The 22,982-nt window shown below is 43.6% G+C and overlaps 1 protein-coding gene across 1 annotated transcript in view; it reads left to right on the top strand.

Moving 5' to 3' along the window:
* The window catches only part of LOC120998648 (protein unc-93 homolog A-like), a 360,896-nt gene extending 349,464 nt beyond the window's left edge, over positions 1-11,432 (top strand). The window contains exon 8 of the mRNA XM_040429403.1: positions 9,404-11,432. Within this exon, the coding sequence (XP_040285337.1) occupies positions 9,404-9,675 (272 nt within the window). The 3' untranslated portion in view covers positions 9,676-11,432. The remainder of the gene's footprint in view (positions 1-9,403) is intronic.
* Positions 11,433-22,982: the final 11,550 nt, after the last annotated feature.

Below are 22,982 nucleotides of genomic sequence, written 5' to 3'. Positions count from 1 at the left end.
GCATGGTTACGTCACAGTGCCTGATGACACGTGGTACGAACCTAGCCATGTGATTGGCGGGACGCCTGTGATCCAACATTTGTGCTGAATATGCGCAGTAAGATTCCTAGAACGCCAAGCAGAGTTCTCGTGCGACGCAATGGGGTGTCCAGCTGCATCCATCTTTTAAGGTAATATATGTTCACTGATTGGTTATGGATGATGACGCTGTTTAGCTGCACAAGAGATATTGGTGAACACTTTAAATAAAGATTTTACTAATGTACAATTAGACATTTTATTCGTTGATGGGTATAGGAGGAGGGATTGTATGCACTTTATATACTCCTATCTAACACTTCTGAGTTAGGCTACATGCACACGAACATTGTTTGTTTCCGTGTCCGTTCCGTTTTTCAGTATGTCCGTTCCGTTGCCCAGCAAAAAAAATAGTGCATGTCCTATTTTTTTCCAGCTTGCGGACAAGGACAGGCATTATTACAATGGATCCGCAAAAAAAAAAAGATGCGCAAAAAAAAATGATGCCATAGAGAACGTCATCTGTTTTTTTTTGCGGATGCGCAATTTGCGGACTACAAAACACATACGATCGTGTGCATGTAGCCTTAGCTTGATAAAGGCTACTATGTAGCCGAAACGTTGCTGTATCTGGACCGTGTGTACTGTTTCATGCACCGTGTGTGAATAAAGCCTTATTGGATTGGAGATGCTGCCATCACATTTTTTTTTCTATCTATCGCTGTAACCCCCAAGGGTCAGGGGAGTTGGACTGGCTGATGCATTCTTGAGTTTCCAAGTTGAAAGGTATCATTGTGCTGCTCTGTATACATTATATCCACCTGATGGATATTTCATGGGTCAAAGTTCGGCACAATGCAAAAGAATATGGCACCGGCAGACATTGCCATATGTTCAGTGAATCACAAAGGCGCAAAGTTCACAGCGAAATGACCGCGGGGCGAACCGCAAGGCCATCTATTCTGGAGAGGTTGTGGGAGCAGCGACGGGCTGTGAAGGAATACTTGCTGGACCTAGGCACTCCGGGGGCATCACACCCACTCCCTGTCACGGCTGAGGATGGGGAAAACCCTCAGCCGTGCGATGCCAGAAGATGGATGATCGATGCAAGGCCAGGACAGGAATCAGGGAGCAGGTCACCTCCTATCAATCCCTAATTCTGACCCTGTCTCCTAGCCGTATGAGCCGGCCCTGATGGTGGGAGGGCTCATACTCCGGAAACCTAATATTGCTAATCGCCCTCAGGGTGGCCCTGGACTAGGAGAAGGGTAAGACTACCTGTTCCTCCAGGATACGGACGAACAGGAGTCTCACTGGCCAAGCTATAAAGAAAGGGGAAACATAAACAGACATATGGCAATGGCAGGTAAGTGAAAGAAGAACCACACCTACCTGCCACAGACACACAGCCTGGAACCCATGTGCAAGTGCTGCTGTCCACAACAACACAAGGAACACAGCACACACCACACATCACACGGGAACCCAGGAAACCATAAGCTGCAATAAATAAAGAGATCAAACACACACACCTTCATAACACCATGAAACATAAGCTATGACCACAAGGGTGGCCCCCTGGCAGATGGTATATCACAGGCGGATGCCTCCAGCTAGCCATGGCTGAAGTACCCCTCAGACTACTGATCTTCACTGAGGCTTTATAGCCCTTGTAGCCACACCCACACACAGACACACCCAGTGCACACATACTAGGAAGGAAGTTAACCCTTCCAACACAAGGCAAGGGAAGACGGCCACTTAAAGGGGAAGTACACACAAATACAGACTTCATCTGTTGCCATGGGCAACGGCATGCGTGGTAACCATGTCCTGGGGATCAGCCAGAAGGCCGAGACACTGCCACCACATGCATACAACACCAAACGTAGTCACGGGCAACCAAGTGAAGGAAAATGTCACTAAGCACACCATAGGCCGTGACACTCCCCTACATCACCAATGTGGAGTGGGGGTAGATATAAAAGGCCTGCCATGTGTTGGCCACCTTTGAGCAGGCAACCAAGCTAGTCAGCAGGGAACATGTCGGCCTCAATGACGTGCTCCCCATAGTGTTCCTGCTCGACAGGACACTAAACCGCCTGCTCGATGCTGGGGAGAGTGCCTTGTAGCGAAAGAACACTGCTCCAACAATGCAACACTGCTCCAACAAGACCAGGCCCAGGAGGAGCAAGAGGAATTTTTTGAGGAGGTTGTGGACATTCAGGAGTCTGAGAATGGTCAGGAGCGAGAGCCGGTGCCGGGGGCACCGTTAGTCCGCCCGGGATGCTCGTATGCTGGCGGGATGCTCGTATGCAACAACTGTGGGACAGTCTGCTTTGCCAGCTGGAGGAGGCCAACCCTCTGCCTCGCGCTCCAGTTCTCCCTGCTTATCTCACCCAGCAGCTCCAGCCAAGCAGGAGATCTTATGGGTGAGATGAGGCTGTTCTACCAGCCTGCTCGACCCAGTAGGAGCAGCAGCAGTCACCACCAGCGGCAGGCCCGCATGGTGGCGGACTACATGGGGTCCATTGGTGCTTCGAACAGCATGAGCACCGACGACCCCATGGAGTACTGGGTTGCCAGGCTGGACACCTGCAGTGAGCTCGCTCAGTATGTGCTGGAGGTACAGTCTTGCCCCCCCTCCAGCGTACTATCTGAGCGGATATTCAGCGTGGCAGGTGGGGTGATCACCAACAAGCGGACCCGTTTGTCCACAGACTCCGTGGATAGACTTATCTTCATCAAAATGAATGAGTCCTGGATCGGTGGCAACATTTTGGCCCCCGCCGGTATTACAGCATTGATAATTACTCATACATTATATATGACACCAAATTAAATATAGATAATAGTGTTGATCGCGAAAATTCTAATCGCTAATTTTTATCGCAAATATTGCTACTTCGAGAATTCGCGAAGATGAAGAATATAGTGCTATATATTCATAATCGTGAATATTCTAGAGTTTTTTTTTTTTCATCAGTACTCTCCCTGCTTCTTGCTTGTGGGCCAATGAGAAGTCTGCAATACCTTTGTCAGAGCTTAGCAACATCCCTAGCAACCAATAGGAAAGTTGCCTACCACTTACTATATCAAAAACTCCCCAGCAGCCATTTTCTGCAGTTTTTTTTGTAGTTCTGAGAGAGAGAGCAGTGTCATTGCTGTACTCTGTGCTTTCCTCTGGATCCTTATCCAATTAAATTAGATAGTTAGTTAGCCCATATATAGGTGGGACTACGTCGAATCCACAAATCCCTCGAATCTTGTGGGATTCGTGGACTCGAATCTCAACGTAATTTAGTCAAATTCGAATCCGACGAATCCCGATATCCGCCGCCATGCCGCACAGCGTGGTGGGCGGGTGTATCAACAGAGGGAGGAAGGGCTGGGGGCCGGCATCTGGATTAGGAATGACAGCGGGGACCGGTGCAGTCCCTGTATTCTAATGCATCGGCCCCGCTCACTGTAGTATAATCTTATCTAACCTACATTGTTAAGATATAATAATTATGTGTAATCCATCTGTATTACTTACAACATTAAGTTCCGTAGCAGAGAGGAGGAAGGAGGCAGGCCGGGAGGGTGGGCGGACGGAGCGTCACTCACTACGTCATGCACCTGCGCCGCCCACTTTATGAATGAAGCAGGCGGCATGGGCTCGTGACGTCCTCCCGGCCTGCCTCCTCCCTCCTCTCTGCTACGGAACTTATTGTTGTAAGGGTGTTAGGTAATGTGATAGGAATTACTGTTTGTCTGCTGTCAATACATATATGCTACAGACATTGTACAGACTTAGTGCACTAATCAGTAATATCTACTCAGACCTGATAAAATTTGAAGTTTCATGTATTATGAAAAAAATATGTGCATCATTAGTGCAGATTTTCGCAATTGCAAAAATATTGGAGCATTCTATCTGCATTCAAAGCTATTGTTCTGTCATGCATGCAAAATGTAATAAAAACAGTGCTGTTGTAAGACAATCTTTTGCTCCGCGATCCACTGGGGCCCCCAGGGGTCCTCGTGGGGCTCAGCCTGTGGGGGACCCCGTTGGAGTAGCAGGACAGGTCACGCATGTGCCTGGGGAGTCTTCGGTTACGACTACTTTGCGGGCAGACGCGGTAGTGCGTCCGCATGGTCGCCGGAGGGGAAGACCGCCGGGTTCTCGGAGGCAGATTTACTGGACTGATGGTGGCACGTGGGGGCCGGTCCTGTCTCCAGTATCACCTGCGGGTTCCGTTCCGGGATCGTGCATTCATGCTGGGCCACTCGAGCCTCCGTGTGCACGTTCGAGAGGAGGTTGGCAAAAGGATATGCGGCCTAACGTACGCGTACCTTATCTAAGGACCAGCCTAGGCAGCACAAGTGTCAGGGATTAGGATCATTATATGACCTATGAGGAATAGACACATGGCACTTTGTGATTGGCTAGCAGATACTTAAAAGGTGAACTCCCTGGCTGGTGAGAGCCCACTGTTGTTTTGACAACCCGGGTGTATGTTGCGGTTCATATTCTCCCAGACTTACCTGTGCATAATCTCTGCCTTCCTCGATTTTTCTTTAGAGACTGCCTCTGAATACCTCATCTTTGCTGTCTGTGAAGGTTCTCATTTTTCCAGGTCATGGTATATCTGTAAAGAATAAATCAAGGCAACTGGACTTACTGTCGATTTCTTGAAAACGTTTCACTCGTTCTTTTAACGAGCTTTCTCAATTCTGAGTGACTGTACAAGAATTCTCTGGGAATAAATATGCTACTGAATCAACATCTGTTAATTATACCCAGCATGGGGTCAGAGGTCATTATACCCAGCATGGGGTCAAAGGTGTTGATCCCATTATCCTAATTGGAGTCAGTAGGTGATAATGAGCTCCCAGAAAAAGGTGTCAAGACAGCATTGTATGTGGCAGACAATAGATGTCTAACACCCCCGCCTCTATTCAAGCTTGTCTTCTCCATTTTTACGTAGATGGCCTCCTTCACACCTTGTTTGTGCCAATCGGCCTCCTTATCCAAAACACGTACTTGACTGTCTTCAAAGGTGTGACCTGTTTCTTTTAGATGTAAGTACACGGCTGAATCTTGACCAGAGGTTTTGGCTCTTCTATGCTGAGCCATACGCTGATGTAGTTGTTGTTTTGTTTCGCCGATATACAGTTCTGAGCATTCCTCATTGCACTGGACTGTGTACACAATGTTTTCCATCTTGTGTTTAGGCATTGGGTCTTTTGGGTGAACCAGTTGTTGCCTCAGTGTGTTGCTGGGTTTAAAGCAGACAGGGATGTGATGTTTATTAAAAATACTTTTGAGTTTCTCAGACACCCCAGCTACATATGGGATAACCATATTCTTGCGTCTGTCATGCTTCTCGCCCTCACTGGTAGTCTTGGTGCTCTTTCTTCTTCTTCCTTCTGTTTTGACAAAGGCCCAATCTGGATACCCACAAGTTTTAAGTGCCCCTCTGAGGTGTTTGAATTCCTTCGCCTAAATTCCTTCGCCAGGCCTCTGTGCTGGTGGGAATTTTCTCTGCCCGGTGGTGTAGAGTCTGGATGACTCCCAGTTTGTGGTTTAGAGGATGGTGGGAATCAAATAGCAGGTACTGGTCTGTGTGTGTTGGTTTTCGATAGACCTCTATTCCCAGCTTCCTTCCCTCTTCCACTGTTATAAGACAGTCCAGAAGCGCCAGTTTGTTCTTCTGCATATCTTCCCGCGTGAAATTGATGTTATGATCCCCTGAGTTGATGTGGTCGGTGAAAGCCTGTAACTCTTGTTTATGAATTTTAACCCAAGTGTCATCCACATATCTGAACCAATGACTTGGTATAATTCGCTTGAAAGTGGTCAGGGTTTTCCTTTCTACTTCCTCCATATAGAGGTTAGCTACAATAGGTGAGACTGGCGATTCCATAGCACAGCCATGTTTTTGCTTGTAGAACTTGAAGTAGGTGGTACTCAGACAAAGGTCCAGTTAGGCACACACTTGGTCTGGGCTAAGTTATGTTCTGCAGCCTAAGGTGTTGTCTAGTAGCAACTGTTTCAATTGCCTCTGTAGTGGGTATGCAGGTGAAGAGGGATGTAACATCATAGGAGACCATTGTTTCTTCTGTGCCCAATACCAAGTTCTGGATTTTGGTGGTGAAATCCTGAGTTCTGTATGTGATGTTGTGTGTTTCCAACCAAGGGCGCTAGGATTCTGGCTAAGTATTTTGCCACATTGTAGGTCACAGAGTTGATGCTGCTGACAATCGTCCTGAGAGGGGTCCCATCCTTATGTATCTTAGGAAGTCCATAAATACATGGAGGGGCTTCCCCAGGGTAGAGGCGATGATACATGGCCCGATCAATGATTTTGTCCTTTTCTAGTTGTTGTAGTAGTTCTATAATCTTCTTCTTGTAGCCACTGGTTGGATCTCGTCTTAGGGCCTCATATGTGTTGTTATCATCCAGGAGTGTGGTCACCTTGGCATCGTAGTCAGATGTATTAAGTACAACCATGCATCTTCCTTTATCCGCAGGCAGGATGGTGATGTTTGCGTCTTTCTTCAGGGATGTAACCGCCTTCCTTTCTTCTCTAGTCAAGTTTGAAGGAGGTGGTTTGGCACTGGCCAGAGCTGCAGACACTTTAAGGCGAAGTTGTTCAGCCTCACCCTGTGGTACTTTGTTGCTGTGGATTGAGGCTTCAGTGGCTGAAATAATATCAACTATTGGTATGGTTCTTGGTGTGATTGCGAAATTCAACCGTTTAGCAAGGACATCCATCTCAGGCTGGGTGAGATGTTCTTTGCTGAACAGTTTGTCTCGTGTATGACCTTGGATCGGACCCTGGAAATCCTGATGTCTCATCCCTAGGTACCACGTTACACAGACTAAGGCCTCATGCACACGACCATTGTTTTGGTCCGCCACTGAGCCGCAGTTTTTGCTGCTCGGATGCGGACCTATTCACTTCAATGGGGAGTGTGCTGTCCGCATCTGTTGCTCCGTTTTGTGGCCCGCAAATAAAATATAAACTGTCCTATTCTTGTCCATTTTGCGGACAAGAATAGGCAGTTATATCAATGGCTGTCCGTGCTGTTCTGAAAATTGTGGACCGCACACGGACGCGATCCGTGTTTTGCAAAACACACAACGGTCGTGTGCATGAGGCCTAATAGTGCGCATAAGAACTTTGGCCTGGTCACTGGCTGTCACCTTGGTGTTTCCCTGCACAGGTTATTTTTCGGGTTGGTTACCTATATATGCTTACTGGTTTAGACTGTACTGCCGTTTATTTAATAAATCCACTATTATTTGACCTCTGTCTGGTTGCTGGGGTTCTGCACCATTACAGCTGTAATGTAAAATTACAGTGGAGTTCATCCTCACAGTCACGAAAGTTGCTGCCAACCATTTTCTCCAGTCTCAGGAAACTTCTAGGAGCTTTTGAAATGTAGCAAAACTACATTGCCGATTTTCGCAATCAAGAAAAATAATGACTGGAGATCGTAAATTCTAGAATTTGCGAATTTACGGCGAATATTAAGCCATAAATTTAAGAAATATTGTGAAAACGAATATTGCCTATGCCGCTCATCACTAGTTATTACCTGAAGTTTTGCGAGACTTCGCAAAGTAATAACTTTGGCTCATCGGAGCCAATACATTCTAATACTGTACAGAGCTGCTGCTCCGTACAGTATTGGAACAAAGTTTTATGCAAATTGACTTCGGATGTTTCATTCGTCCATCCCTGATCGTACTGATGCGGACAGCGTATCAGTATGTCCGTTCCGTTGCCCCGCAAAAAAATAGTGTATGTCCTATTTTTTTCTAGTTTGCGGACAAGGATAGGCATTATTACAATTATTGCGCACAAAAAACGGTTCCGCAAAAAAAATGGATGCCATACGTTCCGTCATCCGTTGTTTTTTTGGTTTTCAGAAAACCCAGATGTTGTCGAATTTCATGATATACCTATGATCTGCTACAAGAGAACTAAAAATATTAGAGATACCATTGTTAAAGCAGACATAGGTGGTACCATGAATATGCCTCGTCAACTTTTTCTTTCCACACCAAAAAGGGGCAATTTTCCTTGTTTGCAGTGTGTTCACTGTTCTGCGGTAATTAAGGGTGAATCCTTTTCCCATCCACACACTGGTAAAAAATTTCCTTTAAAGGTTTTTTTTACCTGTGATAACAACTACGTTGTGTATCTGTTAAAGTGCCCTTGTGGCTTGTTGTACATTGGTGAGACATCTGTCAGAATGAAGGATAGGTTCAGCAATCATAAATCCACTATACGTAAGAAAAATCTGCTGTTGCCTATTCCTTATCATTTTGACAGATGTTCTCACAATGTTTCACAACTAAGATTCCAGATCATCGAGCAGGTGCTGCCACCACGTAGAGGTGGCAACAGGTTGCTATTACTCAAAAAACGTGAATGTTTTTAGATCCATACCCTGCAGACCATTGAACCAAAAGGTTTAAATCGGGAATATGAATTAAATGCATTTCTGTAAGATATATAAGTTTTTTTTCTTCATTCTTGCAATAGACAATAGTTGTCATTGTATTTTAATACATATTTTGTATTTGTCTAGTCACAGAGAAAATGAAAAAATGAAAAAAGCAACAAGATATGATACCCTTAAGTTATATGTAGTCTGTAGGAGATTTATTTCTCAGGATAATTATTTCAATAATTGTATTTGCTGTATTTCTGTATCTCATGCTATTTGCTAACTCCTTTCTTCTGTAAAACCCACTCTAATTAAAGCTATAAGATTCAATTGAATTACATGTTTAACAGCATCGGGACCATGTTGCAACAATGTTTTGTAATTGTTGCGCTTCATGTTTTGTGTATCTTTGTTTCCATGGTGATGTGACGTCATCACGTTGGACGCCGATATGGGCGCACTATTTTAATGTGTTTCATGCAGTAATTTACTATGCTTGACAAAGGCTCGTATTTGAGCCGAAACACGTGTCGCATCAGCACTGTTCCTCCATGCTTCAATAAAGTAAAGATTGACAAGAAGTGAAGTGCCGGTCTTTTGTTCCATATCATAAGTGGGTTTTTCTTACCCAGGACGCGAGCACCACGACTCTGCAAGGGGAGTGCCGACTGTCTTCACTTTTGTATTCACTTATCTGAAGGTGCCTGAATGTCAGACCACCACTCAAGGAAAGGCCATCTGTTTATGTGATGGAAAACCCTTTTAAGGGCACCACTAAATGTTTCTGTCTACACTGTTTAATTTTGAAGCAATCTTTTAGCTGGATAATGATACACCTGATAGATATATAAAACATTTTAATATGCATGATGTCATATACAAATATCATGTTGTATATGGACTTGAAATAAACATTTTTTCATTCCTTTTCTTGCAGCTTTTTATGGAGTGCTATTTGAGGACCACAAAGAAGCTGCTTTCGCAAATTATCGTCTCTGGGAATCTGTTGGCTTTGTTATTGCATTTGCATACAGTAACTTTTTGTGTATTTCTGTAAAGCTATATGTAATACTTTCCATCTTATTGATTGGGATGATCCTTTATCTTGTGCTTGAGTATTTAGAATACAGAAAACAGAAAATGAGTGCTCAAGAGACAAATGTACTAAATATGACTGAAAGCACAACTGTTCAGAATGCAATAGAGTAATATGTTTATACAATATGTTTATGGTTGTCCTTATATGTTATCTAATAATTGCTATATCATGTTGCTACTACAGTTGACCAAAATAATAAACATTTGCTTTACCATTCCCTTGTTAAATCTGACATATAAACCACCCTACAAGGAAAATCAGATGGTCATTTCTATTAGGTTGGATCTAACAGCTGGCAGCAATGCTTATTGTAAATGTTGCTACAAGTAAGATCAAAATTTGCATAGCATGCTGAGGATAACAAAAAAATAATTTAATTTATATGACCATGCCACGGTCAAATTTTTAATAATTTATTGTTCATGTTTTCCTGGATTCACCCTGCCAGTTACTGTTGCGATAATCATAACTACCATGAATCATGATGATAATTGTACAGTGTAAAGGGGCCTTTACAGGTAAATTTGATTTACCCCTTTCCTGACACCCACAGTACATGTATGGCTAATGTCTGGTCTTTAAAGAGGACCCGTTACCACAAAATTCAGGGCAATCTGCAGTCACCATGTTATAGAGCAGGAGGAGCTGAGCAGATTGATAGATAGTTTTGTGGGAAAAGATTTAGTAAAACACCTCCCCGTGTTCAACTGAAAAAGCATATATTTAAAAGGAAATCTGTCACCTACATCATGGCTACTAAAGTACAAAGGTGCACTTGGGAATAAGGTATTATGTGCTATTAGGCAATTGCTTTACTTTAGTAGCCATTATGTAGGTGGCAGATTCCCTTTAAATCATGCTTTTTCTGACTTCAGTTGTACAGGGAGGAGGTGTTATCAGGGACTGATAACACTACCTCTGCTCTTCAAGAGGATTGTCTTAAGTTCACAAAAATCAGACATATAAATGTATAAACTACAAGTTTTAATTAATCGTTTCCCACAAAACTATATAACAATCAACTCATGTTTTTCTGCTGTACTGTATAGCATGCTACCTGCTGACTGCACTGCATTCTGTAGTGGCAGGTTCTCTTTAAGATGGCGCCCACTCAGAATCTGAGAGGGTTCCATATCTGGTGGGTTCCTGCTGTTTTACACAGCAGACACCTAAGAGGTAATTTACCAGAAAAAGGCAGGTTCCAATGCTCTAAAGGCTCACCCATGATGAAATTGTGGGAGCTATGGTGCCTTCTGAACACTCGAGGGCCTGTCATAGTCAAGCTCTTATTAAGCCCAGCCTGTGGCAGGGCTTAATAGGAACAATGCAATTGTACCTTAGACTGCGATAATATATTATTGGAGTCTGTGGTATAAGCAAACTTATGATGACATGTTTGGATAAAAAAAAAAATATCAGAATTTTAAAAAGAAAAGTAAAAATTTGTCACCCCCTTTCCCTATCTTGCACATAAAAAAATATATATATATATATTGGTATTGCTGCATGCCAAAATGGCCAAACTGTTAAAGTAATTTATCCCACAGAGTGAACTTTCATGTTCAAAAAAATGTGTTCAAAAAGCTATACATACTTCAAAATAGTATAATTAAAAACAAAAGCTCACCCTGCAAAAAAGAGTCCTCACACAGCTCTGTAGAAAAAAAAATATAAAAATGTTATGGATGTCAGATTTATGGTGATGCAAAGAATTTGTTTACAAAGTTTTTTATGAAACATAAAAACAATATAAATCATATACATCATATGAATTATTAAATGGTGCAGCGTACAACTTGTCCCAGAAAAAAAAATGTAAATGGAAAAAAAGTTATGGCTTTTGGAAGGCAGTCAGTAAAAAAAAAAATTGCAAAATTGGAAAATAGATGCAGCAGGAAGGGGTTAATGTGTACTGTACATATACAGGTGAATTACAAGTAGTAATATTTATTACTCAGTTCAGGTGTTGTAGCCACACACATTACAAGCAAGAGCATAACATGAGGCACTCAACTCAGAAGCTAAGCCCATGCTATCTTTAGTTGGAGCCTATCATAATAAACAGCCTGGCTCACACTGAAATGGCCAAGATCAGACCTAACTCCGATCCTGGCCATTTCCTTGATATGGCATAGTCATATCAAGTGAAAGAATGACATTCATATGTAATTTATATTGCATAGTGAACTCCAGAAAAAAAAATTGACAGAATTGAAATTTCTTTGGCCAAGACTCTCAAAATTTTTTATAAAAAGTGTTTAAAAAGCCATATGTATCCCAAAATGGTACCAATAAAAAAATACAAGTTGCCCTGAATAAATGAGTCCAACACAACAAAATAGACAAAAAAAACAAAAAAAAAGATGGCTCTTAGAAAATCATTTCAGCCATATCCATGCTCTAAAATCAAAATGGAGCTATCCTAAAGCATTTATTTATGACTAGAGATGAGCAAAGTTATCAAAAATTTGATTTGGCTGCTTTGCCAAATTTCACATAGAAATTCGTATTCCATTGTATGTAGTGGGCGCAATGACGGTGAATGGCGATCATGCTGCCCCCCCATCATTGAACCCCTCAGATGCCAGATGTTGGCATCTGACAGTAACATTGAGGCCTTTCAGGGGTTAATCAGGGGTAAAAAAAAAATATATATATATACATACTTACCTCATCCATTTGGTTATGGAGAGGCTATTGGGGCCATCTTGATTGAAAAAAACGCACAAAATCTCGAGCACGGTGACATGTCACCGTGCGCAAGATTTGCCGCAGTTTCTTCACTCAAGACGGCCTCTCTGCGAGCAAATGGATGAGGTGAGTATGTTTTGCTTTTCAACTGCTTTTTCAGGAAAAATGTATTCGTTACGAAGAAGTGTGAGGAAATTCGACTTCATGGTGAATCAAACCTGAAATTCGGATCAAAGTCAATTTGTTTCCCTTCGATTCACTAAACACTGTTTATGACCACATGTGGAATATTGCCATACTCAGCTGAAATTGTAAAAGATTTTGTGATGTACTTTTACTCATGTTAACCTTTGTGAAAATGGAAAAAAATAATCACTAAAGCTATATATTATTAGAAAAATTTGTCTAAATTTTCATGATTTAATTCTATTAAATTTTATGAAACACGTGTAGTTTTGGCTCCACATGTCTTGTCCTATGTTTTCATGGTTCATATGCATTGTTTCATTTCTGTAATTGCATTGTGTTTGCTATTTAAGTTTGAGCTTCCAATTTCCCTGTAGCTAAGCCCTGATGTAATCAGATCCTCCCTCCTTTGTGTATATGGAGGCTGGTATCTTAGTTGTATGCATGGTTGTCCACACGCTCTGTTCAAAAACAGAAAAAAATCTTATTTTCAATTACTGGTTTGTGTAACTACAAGATTTCAGCTTGAAATAAACTTATAAAGTCCACAAACAAAAATCCAGCTCACAATGTATCCATCCTCCTTAGTACACGGAATGAACCAGGCAAGTTCTCCAGACATAGGCAATGTAAAGAAAGTTCCAACACTTGTAAATAGTTTTATTGATTCGTCTTTATTTTCAGTAACAAATTATGTTGACGCATTTCAAACTGTAGCGTTCTTAGTCATAACCATATGGACTGCCAAACCTCCAGGTTTAAATAGATCTACTCCCCCAACCAACAATGGGAGGGGGAGGGGAACCATCTCCCAGAGGCAGGGCACTCCAAAACTCTGTCATGTGCTACAGCTGTGATCTGCATTTAACAACATAAAAAATATACATATGTGTATATAAATCCCACAAGAAGCAAAGTATAAAATACATGATACAAAATACAACAGCACATTTCCAGGGCGTAATCTACTTCTATTACAGCACTTGTTCTGAATCTGGACTCTAGCTTCAAATATTTTTGCCCAGAAAAACTTCATAGTGTGAATGAGATAAAAAGTTAAACATGAAAAATAGGTATAAAAATAAGAATACATCATATAACTATCGGCGAAATAATGGCTATTATTCACTTATGCATGTTGGATTACAACAGTATTAATAAAAAAATATATTAGTTCTTTCCTCAGATTGAGACCCTGAGGATATCTGGTATTCAGTCTGAATATCCAATATGCTTCCCGCTGTAAAACCTTCTTCATATTACTACCTCTCAAAGGAACAACTATTTTTTCAATCGCGTAAGTGTGGAAGCCAGTTAAACTACGGTAATGTACTGTTATGAAATGATTGGCTGCATTTGATGTACCTGTCGCTGAAGGGTTAATAATGTAATTAACATGTTCCAGCAGTCTTGTTTTAAATTTCCTGCTGGAACTCCCTATATACATAAGATCACACATTGTACATTCAATGACATAAATAATGCCCATTGTATTGCAATTAATATAGCTTTTTATCTGGAATGTTTCCGTATGTGTAGAATTGTGAAAATTTCTTGTTGGTGTAGCATATCTGCACGTTTTGCATCGGTGTCCTCCACATTTGGTAAAACCTAGATATTTTATCCAGGTACCCAATGATTTATTTGCAGTACGTGTGAAAAGCAAGGGGGAGAGAACACTAGCCAATGTACTGGGTTGCCTTGATACTATTCTGCATCCACTTTTTAAGGTGTCATATAGAATACTGTCCTCATACAAAATAGGAAGACATTTCCTGATAGCTTGTTGGATTTGTGTAAACGGGCGGCTGTATGTAAGGACAAGTGTAGGTTGTTCTGAATCTGTTGTATCATTTTTAATTATACAGGGTGGGCCATTTATATGGATACACCTTAATAAAATGGGAATGGTTGGTGATATTAACTTCCTGTTTGTGGCACATTAGTATATGTGAGGGGGGAAACTTTTCAAGATGGGTGGTGACCATGGCGGCCATTTTGAAGTCAGCCATTTTGAATCCAACTTTTGTTTTTTCAATAGGAAGAGGGTCATGTGACACATCAAACTTATTGGGAATTTCACACGAAAAACAAAGGTGTGCTTGGTTTTAACGTAACTTTATTCTTTCATGAGTTATATACAAGTTTCTCTTTGTTTACAGCCATTGACATGTCGCCGAGGTTAACACGTGAGGAGCGGATAGAAATTGTGTTGATGTCTGGTGAACGCAGTAACCGGGTCATTGCAGCAGATTTCAATGCAAGACACCCTACGAGACCACCCATTTCCCATGCTACAGTTAGCAAACTGCTTGCTAAGTTTCGTGAAACTGTTTCAGTGTTGGATTTGCCAAAATGTGGACGCATGAAATCTGTCTCTAATGAAGAAACATCAGTGGCTGTCCTAGCTTCATTCAGCAAGAGCCCACAGCGTAGCACTCGCCGCATGTCACTGGAGAGTGGCATTAGTCGAACATCCCTTCGGCGGATATTAGCTACTCACAAATAACACCCTTACAAACTCCAGCTACTGCAGCATCTCAATGAGGATGACCCAGATCGGCGCACTGAATTTGCAGAATGGGCAAAACAAAAATTGGAACAGGACCCTCAGTTTATGCAGAAGGTTTTGTTCAGTGATGAGGCAAACTTTTATGTAAATGGTGAAGTTAACAAACAAAACCACCGCTATTGGTCTGACACTAACCCACATTGGATAGATCCCTCCAAGACTGTTGGAACAAAAAAAATTGATGGTATGGTGTGGTATATGGGGTACAAAGATAGTGGGGCTATTCTTCATCAATGGAAACCTCAAGGCCACTGGATATGCGAAATTGCTACATGATGATGTGTTTCCCTCTTTATGCACTGAAGCTGGCACATTCCCTGAGTTTTTCCAGCAAGATGGTGCACCACCACATTATGGGTGTCAGGTCCGAGCATTCCTAGATGAACAGTTTCCTGGAAAGTGGATTGGTCGTCGTGGGCCAGTTGAATGGCCCCCAAGGTCTCCCGATCTGATCCCCTTAGACTTTTATCTTTGGGGTCATCTGAAGGCAATTGTCTATGCTTTGAAGATACGAGATGTGCAGCACCTGAAACTACGGATACTGGAAGCCTGTGCTAGCATTTCTCCTGCGGTGTTGCTATCAGTGTGTGAAGAGTGGGAGAAGAGGGTTGCATTGACAATCCAACACAATGGGCAGCACATTGAACACATTTTATAAGTGGTCAGAAACTTGTAAATAACTCATGAAAGAATAAAGTTACGTTAAAACCAAGCAAACCATTGTTTTTCTTGTGAAATTCCCAATAAGTTTGATGTGTCACATGACCCTCTTCCTATTGAAAAAACAAAAGTTGGATTCAAAATGGCCGACTTCAAAATGGCCGCCATGGTCACCACTCATCTTGAAAAGTTTCCCCCCTCACATATACTAATATGCCACAAACAGGAAGTTAATATCACCAACCATTCCCATTTTATTAAGGTGTATCCATATAAATGGCCCACCCTGTATTACTCCTTTTAGATTTGAACAGTAATTCAGTTCTAGATTTGCTATAATCTGTTACCGAAAATAAAGACGAAGCAACAAAACGATTTACAAGTGCTGGAACTTTCTTTACATTGAAATAAACTTAATCTGGATTCTTCATACAGTACATGCCTAATTAGATGAGTAAAACCTGTCTGACAAGATTTAGCAGTAAGACTTGGATGCCATTACTGCGTCATATGTGTTTAGTGAATCCATTGCCTGGAAACATCTTTGAAATCCCCTTTTGAGTCATGTATTTGATCAAGATCAGACAGGCCCCGGCAGAGCAGATTAAATGAGGAGAAAATATGTTTAGAATAGATGTTGAGAAGCTTATCATTCTGGTACAGGAGCGGCTCCAGCTATGGGACAACCGCTGTGACTTGTACCACGTCCGCATCTGGAAGGATGCTGGTTGAAAAGAAGTTAGCAGGGAGCTCAATCCATCTGATTGGGATAAGGCAAATCAGAAACAATGCAAGAACATGCAGTATGTTTTTGAGTCCCCATGCTCTCTAAAATAATACTTTAGGTGGCATAAGGATATAATTATGTTTTTGCAAATTTGTTGTAGTATATATATTGTTTTATTTGTGTACTTAGCATGCAATATATTAGGAATGTAATGCATGTTTGAAGACAGCTTTAGTGGCATTCTGCCTAATGTGGTGTCATTTTTATTTATTTTTATCATGAAGAATGTAAAGTCCAGAGGATAGGTCAGGCAGCCTGGATGAGCCAATAAGTGCTGCAGCAGGCAGGGAGGTGCCCTAGCAGAACTTCAATCTGTGATGGGCTGTGAATGAGGGTGGTTAGGTGTAGCAGTGTCTGCTAGAAAAACCTTAGGGAGTCAGGGACAGTTAAAAGTCAATCAAGCTTGTACGGTATGCCAGGGACAGAAAAGAAAAAGGCTAGAAATACAAAGAAAAAGAATTGTGTCTGTAGAATAGGGACAGCCTGGGAAAGCTGTCAGCCAGGAAGTGAGAAATGAGGAGCTAAAGCTGGCTTTGCCACCTAGCAGAACTGCACATGCTGCAAACTTCAAAATCAGCTTTAATTTTTTTCCTATTTTAACAGAAATCTTATTTTTTTTTTTAGGGTGGGGATGGAGTGGAAGAGGCTCAAAACTGTTTAACATGTTTTCTACCATCAATCTAGCATTTTAAATCTCAATGCAAACAAAGGAGAATGTAGTCCTCGGTCTCCTCCCCACAGACAACACCAGGGATCTCCGAGTCCCCCTCAAAGCCTGCTCTTCTTGCTCCTCCTCCTCCCCCCAGCCACCATCCTCCTCTGACTCCTCTTCAGACTCCTGCTGAATTGTCTCAGATGGAGTAGCCCCAACTGGGAATTCATTCAGCATTGAGACTTCCTCATCTTCCATATCCTGCTCCTGGACGGCCTGATCAATGACACGATGCAATACACACTCCAGAAAGAAGGCGTAAGGTACGATGTCACTGATGCGACTGACCAGTTTGGTGATCTCATCAAATGGCCGCAGAAGTCTGCATGAGTCGTGCATGAGCAGCCACTGGCACGGTGAAAAAAAACAAGCTTCACAGAACCTGTCCTGCTGCAGAATTCGTACAGGTAGTCGTTAACGGCATATTGCTGCTGGAGCAGCCTATCAAGCATATCAGACATCTGACGGGCAGGTGGTGTCGCTGATGAACGTCAGCAAGGAGAGCCATGGCCGTGTAAGATCTTCTAAAATGGCCAGAGATTTTACTGGCCTACCGCAAGATGTCCGGGACCCTGGGGTATTTGGCAATGAATCGCTGCATGACTAAGTTCAGGACATGTGCCATGCTCGGCACGTGTGTCATTTTGCCCTGTTTCACCGTGCTCAGCAGATTGGCACCGTTGTCACACACCACTTTATGAACTGTCAAATTGAGCGGGGTTAGCCACTTAATGGCCTGTGTCCGCAGAGGTGAAAGCAGTGCAGGACCGGTGTGGCTCTTGGCTTCCAGGCACAACAGCCGCAGCACAGCATGGCAACGTCTCACCTGGCACATCAAATAGGTTCTGGGGAGCTTGGGGGGTGCAGCGAAAGAGGCAGTAGCAGAGGAAAAGGAGGAGTGAGCTGAGAAGGAGACGGAGAATGGAGTAGGAGGAGGAGAAGAAGAGGCAGGCCTGCATGCAATCTGTGGCAGTAACACCAAATCCACACGGGTGCCATGGGTTACATGCTTGACGGCCATCAGAAGGTTCACCCAGTGGGCAGTAAAAGTTATTAACCTTCCCTGCCTGTGTTTGCTAGACCACATGTCTGTGGTCAGATGTATCTTGGCACCGACACTGTATGCCAGAGATATATTCACTTGCCGCTGAACGTGGCCATATAGCTCTGGAATGCCCTTCTGGGAGAAATATTTCCTTCTGGGACCTTCCATTGTGGTGTGCCAAAGACCACAAATTTTATAAAGGCCTCCGAGTCCACCAATTTATATGGCAGTAGTTGGCAGGCTAGCAGTTCCGACAAGCTAGCGGTCACCCGTTGGGCAAGAAGATTATCCGGCGTCATAATTTTTTGACGCTCAAACAATTGGGCCACCGAAGACTGCCTTGTGCCAGATGAACGCAACAACGGCACGGTGGAAGGTGGAGTGGAGGACACATGGGAGGAGAGAGGAGAAGGAGAAAAGGCAGGACGTGGAGTGCCGGGAGTGTGGCTTTGTGGGTTCTGATGGTGTTGCTCCCACTGGTAGAGGGAGCCTGAGAAACGGCTACGGCTACCACATCCAAGCAAGGCAGCATGTGCGCAAATTACCTATTAGGTATAATTAGCTGAGAGCCTGAAGGTGAGCTGACCCGTTAAAAGATTTGAGTTGCGGGCAGGGGCGTAGCTAGAAATGCATGGGCCCCATAGCAAAAAAAAATTATGGGCCCCCCCCTCCCGTGCCATCCACAGATCCCCCTCCCCTAAATAGTGCCATCCACAGATCCCCCTCCCCTAAATAGTGCCATCAACAGATCCCCCTCCCCTAAATAGTGCCATCCACAGATCCCCCTCCCCTAAATAGTGCCATCCACAGATCCCCCTCCCCTAAATAGTGCCATCCACAGATCCCCCTCCCCTAAATAGTGCCATCCACAGATCCCCCTCCCCTAAACAGTGCCATCCACAGATCCCGCTCCCCTAAATAGTGCCATCAACAGACCCCCCCTCCCCTAAATAGTGCCATACACAGATCCCCCTCCCCTAAACAGTGCCATCCACAGTATCAGGTGCCTCCCCCCCCCCATGTGCCAGTCAGTATCAGGTGCCAACCCCCCCCCCAGGTGCCAGTATCAGGTCAGGTACCAACCCCCCTCCCCCATGTGCCAGTATCAAGTGCCCCCCCCCCCCCCCCCCGCTCCCCCCATGGCAGTAACAGTCGGGTATTAAAAAAAAAAAAATAAACACTTCTACTTACCTCCATGTCAGCGATGCGATGCAGCCTCTTCCTGTATTGTGTCCCGCCCTGTATGTTCATATATGGAGTCAGTGCTTGTATTTCAGAAAAGGTTTCTACTGGGATTTGAACCCACGACCTTCTGAATCAGAGGCAAAGCATCTGACCACAAGACCATAAGAGCTGCCTTGCTGCTGACTGAAAAATTATGAGACTTCTACTGTTATAGCTGGCTAAGTGTACATCTATACACATGACAGCTGCTCATATATAGAGATATAGCAGAGCTGAGTGTGCTGGGATAGCTGTCATATAGAGATATAGCAGTGCTGGGTGTGTTGGGGCAGCTGTCATATGTATAGATGTACACTTAGCCAGCTATAACAGTAGAAGTGTCAAATTTTTTCAATCAGTTGTATTGCAGCTTTTATGGTTGTGAGGGTAAATGCTTTGCCACTGATACATTGGAGGTTGTGGGTTCGAATCCCAGACACATCAGGAGACTTTAGAATACAGTAAGATTAGATCACATTAGCGAGGGGGCCTGAACATTAAGACATCGATATTTAACTAACTTGAAAATAAACTGTCGGGCCCCGAAGCAGCTGCTTCCCCGGTAGTTACGCCACCTCCTGGCTGCCTGTGTGTAGTGTCTGTGTGTGTTAATAAAAAAAACTAAAAAATAAAAAAACTGAATGCGGTCGGACGGGCCCCATAGCCACTGCTATGGTTGCTATGGTGATCCCTACGCCACTGGTTGCGGGCCTGCTGGTGAGCTGAGGTGGAACCGACTAACCCAACTTGATTTTGATGGCTGCATTAATCTGCAGGTGACCGTCATACAGCTCTACAGATTTGTTTCCATCTGCATCTTTCTTAACAATCTGTGGCCTCAGTCATTTATCCAGACTCTGTCATTGTGCCACTATGTGGCCTCCTCATGCTGCCATCTCCACACCATGTCACCTTGCCACTCATTTTTATCACCCTTTTGATGCTGCTTAAAAGGCCTTAAACTGATCACCAGGCCCACAATTTAATTAAGGTTTTGGAATTGATAAACCCAACTTGCTTCTGTGGGCTGCATCAGTGGTGTAGCTAGAAATGACTTGCCCCCACAGCAAATTTTTGAATGGGGCTCCATCCCACAGTATTTTTTTTAGCGACCCCTTCCTTTCATGCTGCCCCCATTCCTGTGGCTAGTAAAGATTGCTCTCTCAGACCAGGGCCGGCAGCTGTTCCATCTGTTTTATACACTGTCTATACTGTCACTGTATATAATTTCATTGTGTAATACTGTTGAGGGGGCCTTGACCAAATCCTTTAGTCCTCCTCCTCCTGGATGGGCCCCTTCTGGGTCAGGGCCACAAAGCTGCAGCTTCCCCTGCTTCCCCTATAGCTACGCCCCTGGTCTGCATTAATCTGCAGGTGACTGTGTTACAGCTCCACATATTTCTTTCCATCTGCATCTTTCTAAACAATCTGTGGCCTTAGTCTTTTATCCAGACTCAGTCATTGTGCCACTATGTGGCCTCCTCATGGTGCCATCTGCACAGTGTGTCACCTTGCCACTCATTTTTATCACCATACTGCTGCTGATGCTGCTTAAAAGGCCTTAAACTGATCACCAGGCCACAATATAATTAAGGTTTTACGCACAAAACCAAAGTAAAAAATCGATTTTATAGAAAAAAAATGGATTGAAAACATTCTTTCCTATATATTTACTTGTATATAAAGTGCAAGTGCTGCCAAAAGTTACAAGGAAGAGGCACTCCAATACAACCTGTATATTACATAAAGGAGGGCCTCATTCACACTGAGTTGGCGGGCCTGCAGATGAGCTGACCCTGTAAAAGATTTGAGTTGCGGGCCTGCAGGTGAACTGACCCTGTGAAAGATTTGATTTGCGGGCCTGCAGGTGAGCTGACCTTGTAAAAGATTTGAGTTGTGGGCCTGAAGGTGAACTGACCCTGTGAAAGATTTGATTTGCGGGCCTGCAGGTGAGCTGACCTTGTAAAAGATTTGAGTTGCAGGCCTGTAGGTGAGCTGACCTTGTAAAAGATTTTAGGTTTGGGCCTGAAGGTGAGCTGACCCTCTAAAAGATTTGAGTTGCGGGCCTGTAGGTGAGCTGACCCTGTAAAAGATTTTTGGTTTGGGCCTGCAGGTGAGCTGACCCTGTAAAAAATTTGAGTGGCGGGCCTGCAGGTGAGCTGACCCTGTAAAAGATTTTAGGTTTGGGCCTGCAGGTGAGCACTGGAGCAGAAGAGGAAGTACCCCCCTACCCACCTGCGATCCCTGGCCCTGAATGCCAGCATTTCAAGCTTGTATTTCACACTGACCAATGCAGCAAAGGTCCCAGATGTAGGGTATTGCCAAAAATGTTTTTTTAAACCCAGAATATAATTGCAGTATTTCAAGCTTGTATTTGATTGTCACAAAAGCAAATATGCTGTGCTGATGCAGTGAACTTGCATAAAATGGCCACCAACGCCCACCCAACTAACAGATGTATAAAAGTTATTTTTCTGTGTCACTGGGCTCAGGGCAGGGTAAAAAAATTGTGCCCTGCACCCACAAAACAAAATCGCTGTAGATCGCTGAGTTAAACTAGCAATTCTAATAACAGATTATGTCCTATTCTCTCCCTCACAGCAGCAGCATCCTATCCCTACACTAATAAGAGCAGAGAGACGTGCAGCGCTATGTGACTCCAGCTTATATAGAGGCTGGGTCACATGCTGCACTGGCCAATCACAGCTATGCCATTAGTAGGCATGGCTGTGATGGCTTCTAAGGACACACGAGTTAAACACTTGTTTATTTGCTGCTCTGCAGCCTTTCAAAAAGCGCCATTAACTCGCCGAACACCGAACCCTAACTTTTACTGAAAAGTTCGGGTTCGGGTCTGGGATCCAAAAATCCTAAAGTTCGGCACGAACCCGAACTTTACAGTTCGGGTTCGCTCATCCCTTGTTATAATGCCACCAGCAGCACTAAATACACACTCAGACAAAACGCTGGCGGCAGAGCAGGCCAGCACCTCCATGGTGTAGAGCTCAAGTTTGTACCACGTGTCCAGCTTGGTCACCCAGTAGTTATCTCCGAATCATCCTCCTCCTCTTATGCCCATCCACGCTGAACAGATGGAATTAAAGTTCCATGGGTACTACCCTCTGTAGCAGAGGCAACTGTCTCCAGCTCCTCCTCCTCCACCTCTTCATGGTCCAATTCGCGCTGAGAAGACGAACTGAGGGTGGGCTGGCTATCCCCCTGTGTAATGTCCTCCCACATTTCCTCATCTGCCACATTCAGAGCATCGTCCTTAATTATGAGCAGCGATCGTTTGAGTAGACACATCAGTGGGATGGTTACACTGATAATAGCGTTATTGCCACTGACCATCTGTGTGGATTCATCAAAGTTTTTTAAAACCTCACAGAGGTCTGACATCAATGCCCACTCCTCACTTGTGAATAGTGGCAGTTAACTCGAAAGGCAACGACCATGTTGCAGCTGGTATTCCACAACTGCCCTCTGCTGCTCACAAAGCCTGGCCAACATGTGGGACGTAGAGTTCCAACGCGTGCTCAC

Source organism: Bufo bufo, chromosome 4, assembly GCF_905171765.1.
Source record: "Bufo bufo chromosome 4, aBufBuf1.1, whole genome shotgun sequence".
Classification (NCBI taxonomy): Eukaryota; Metazoa; Chordata; class Amphibia; order Anura; family Bufonidae; genus Bufo; species Bufo bufo.
This window is presented reverse-complemented; position numbering and strand designations above follow the sequence as displayed.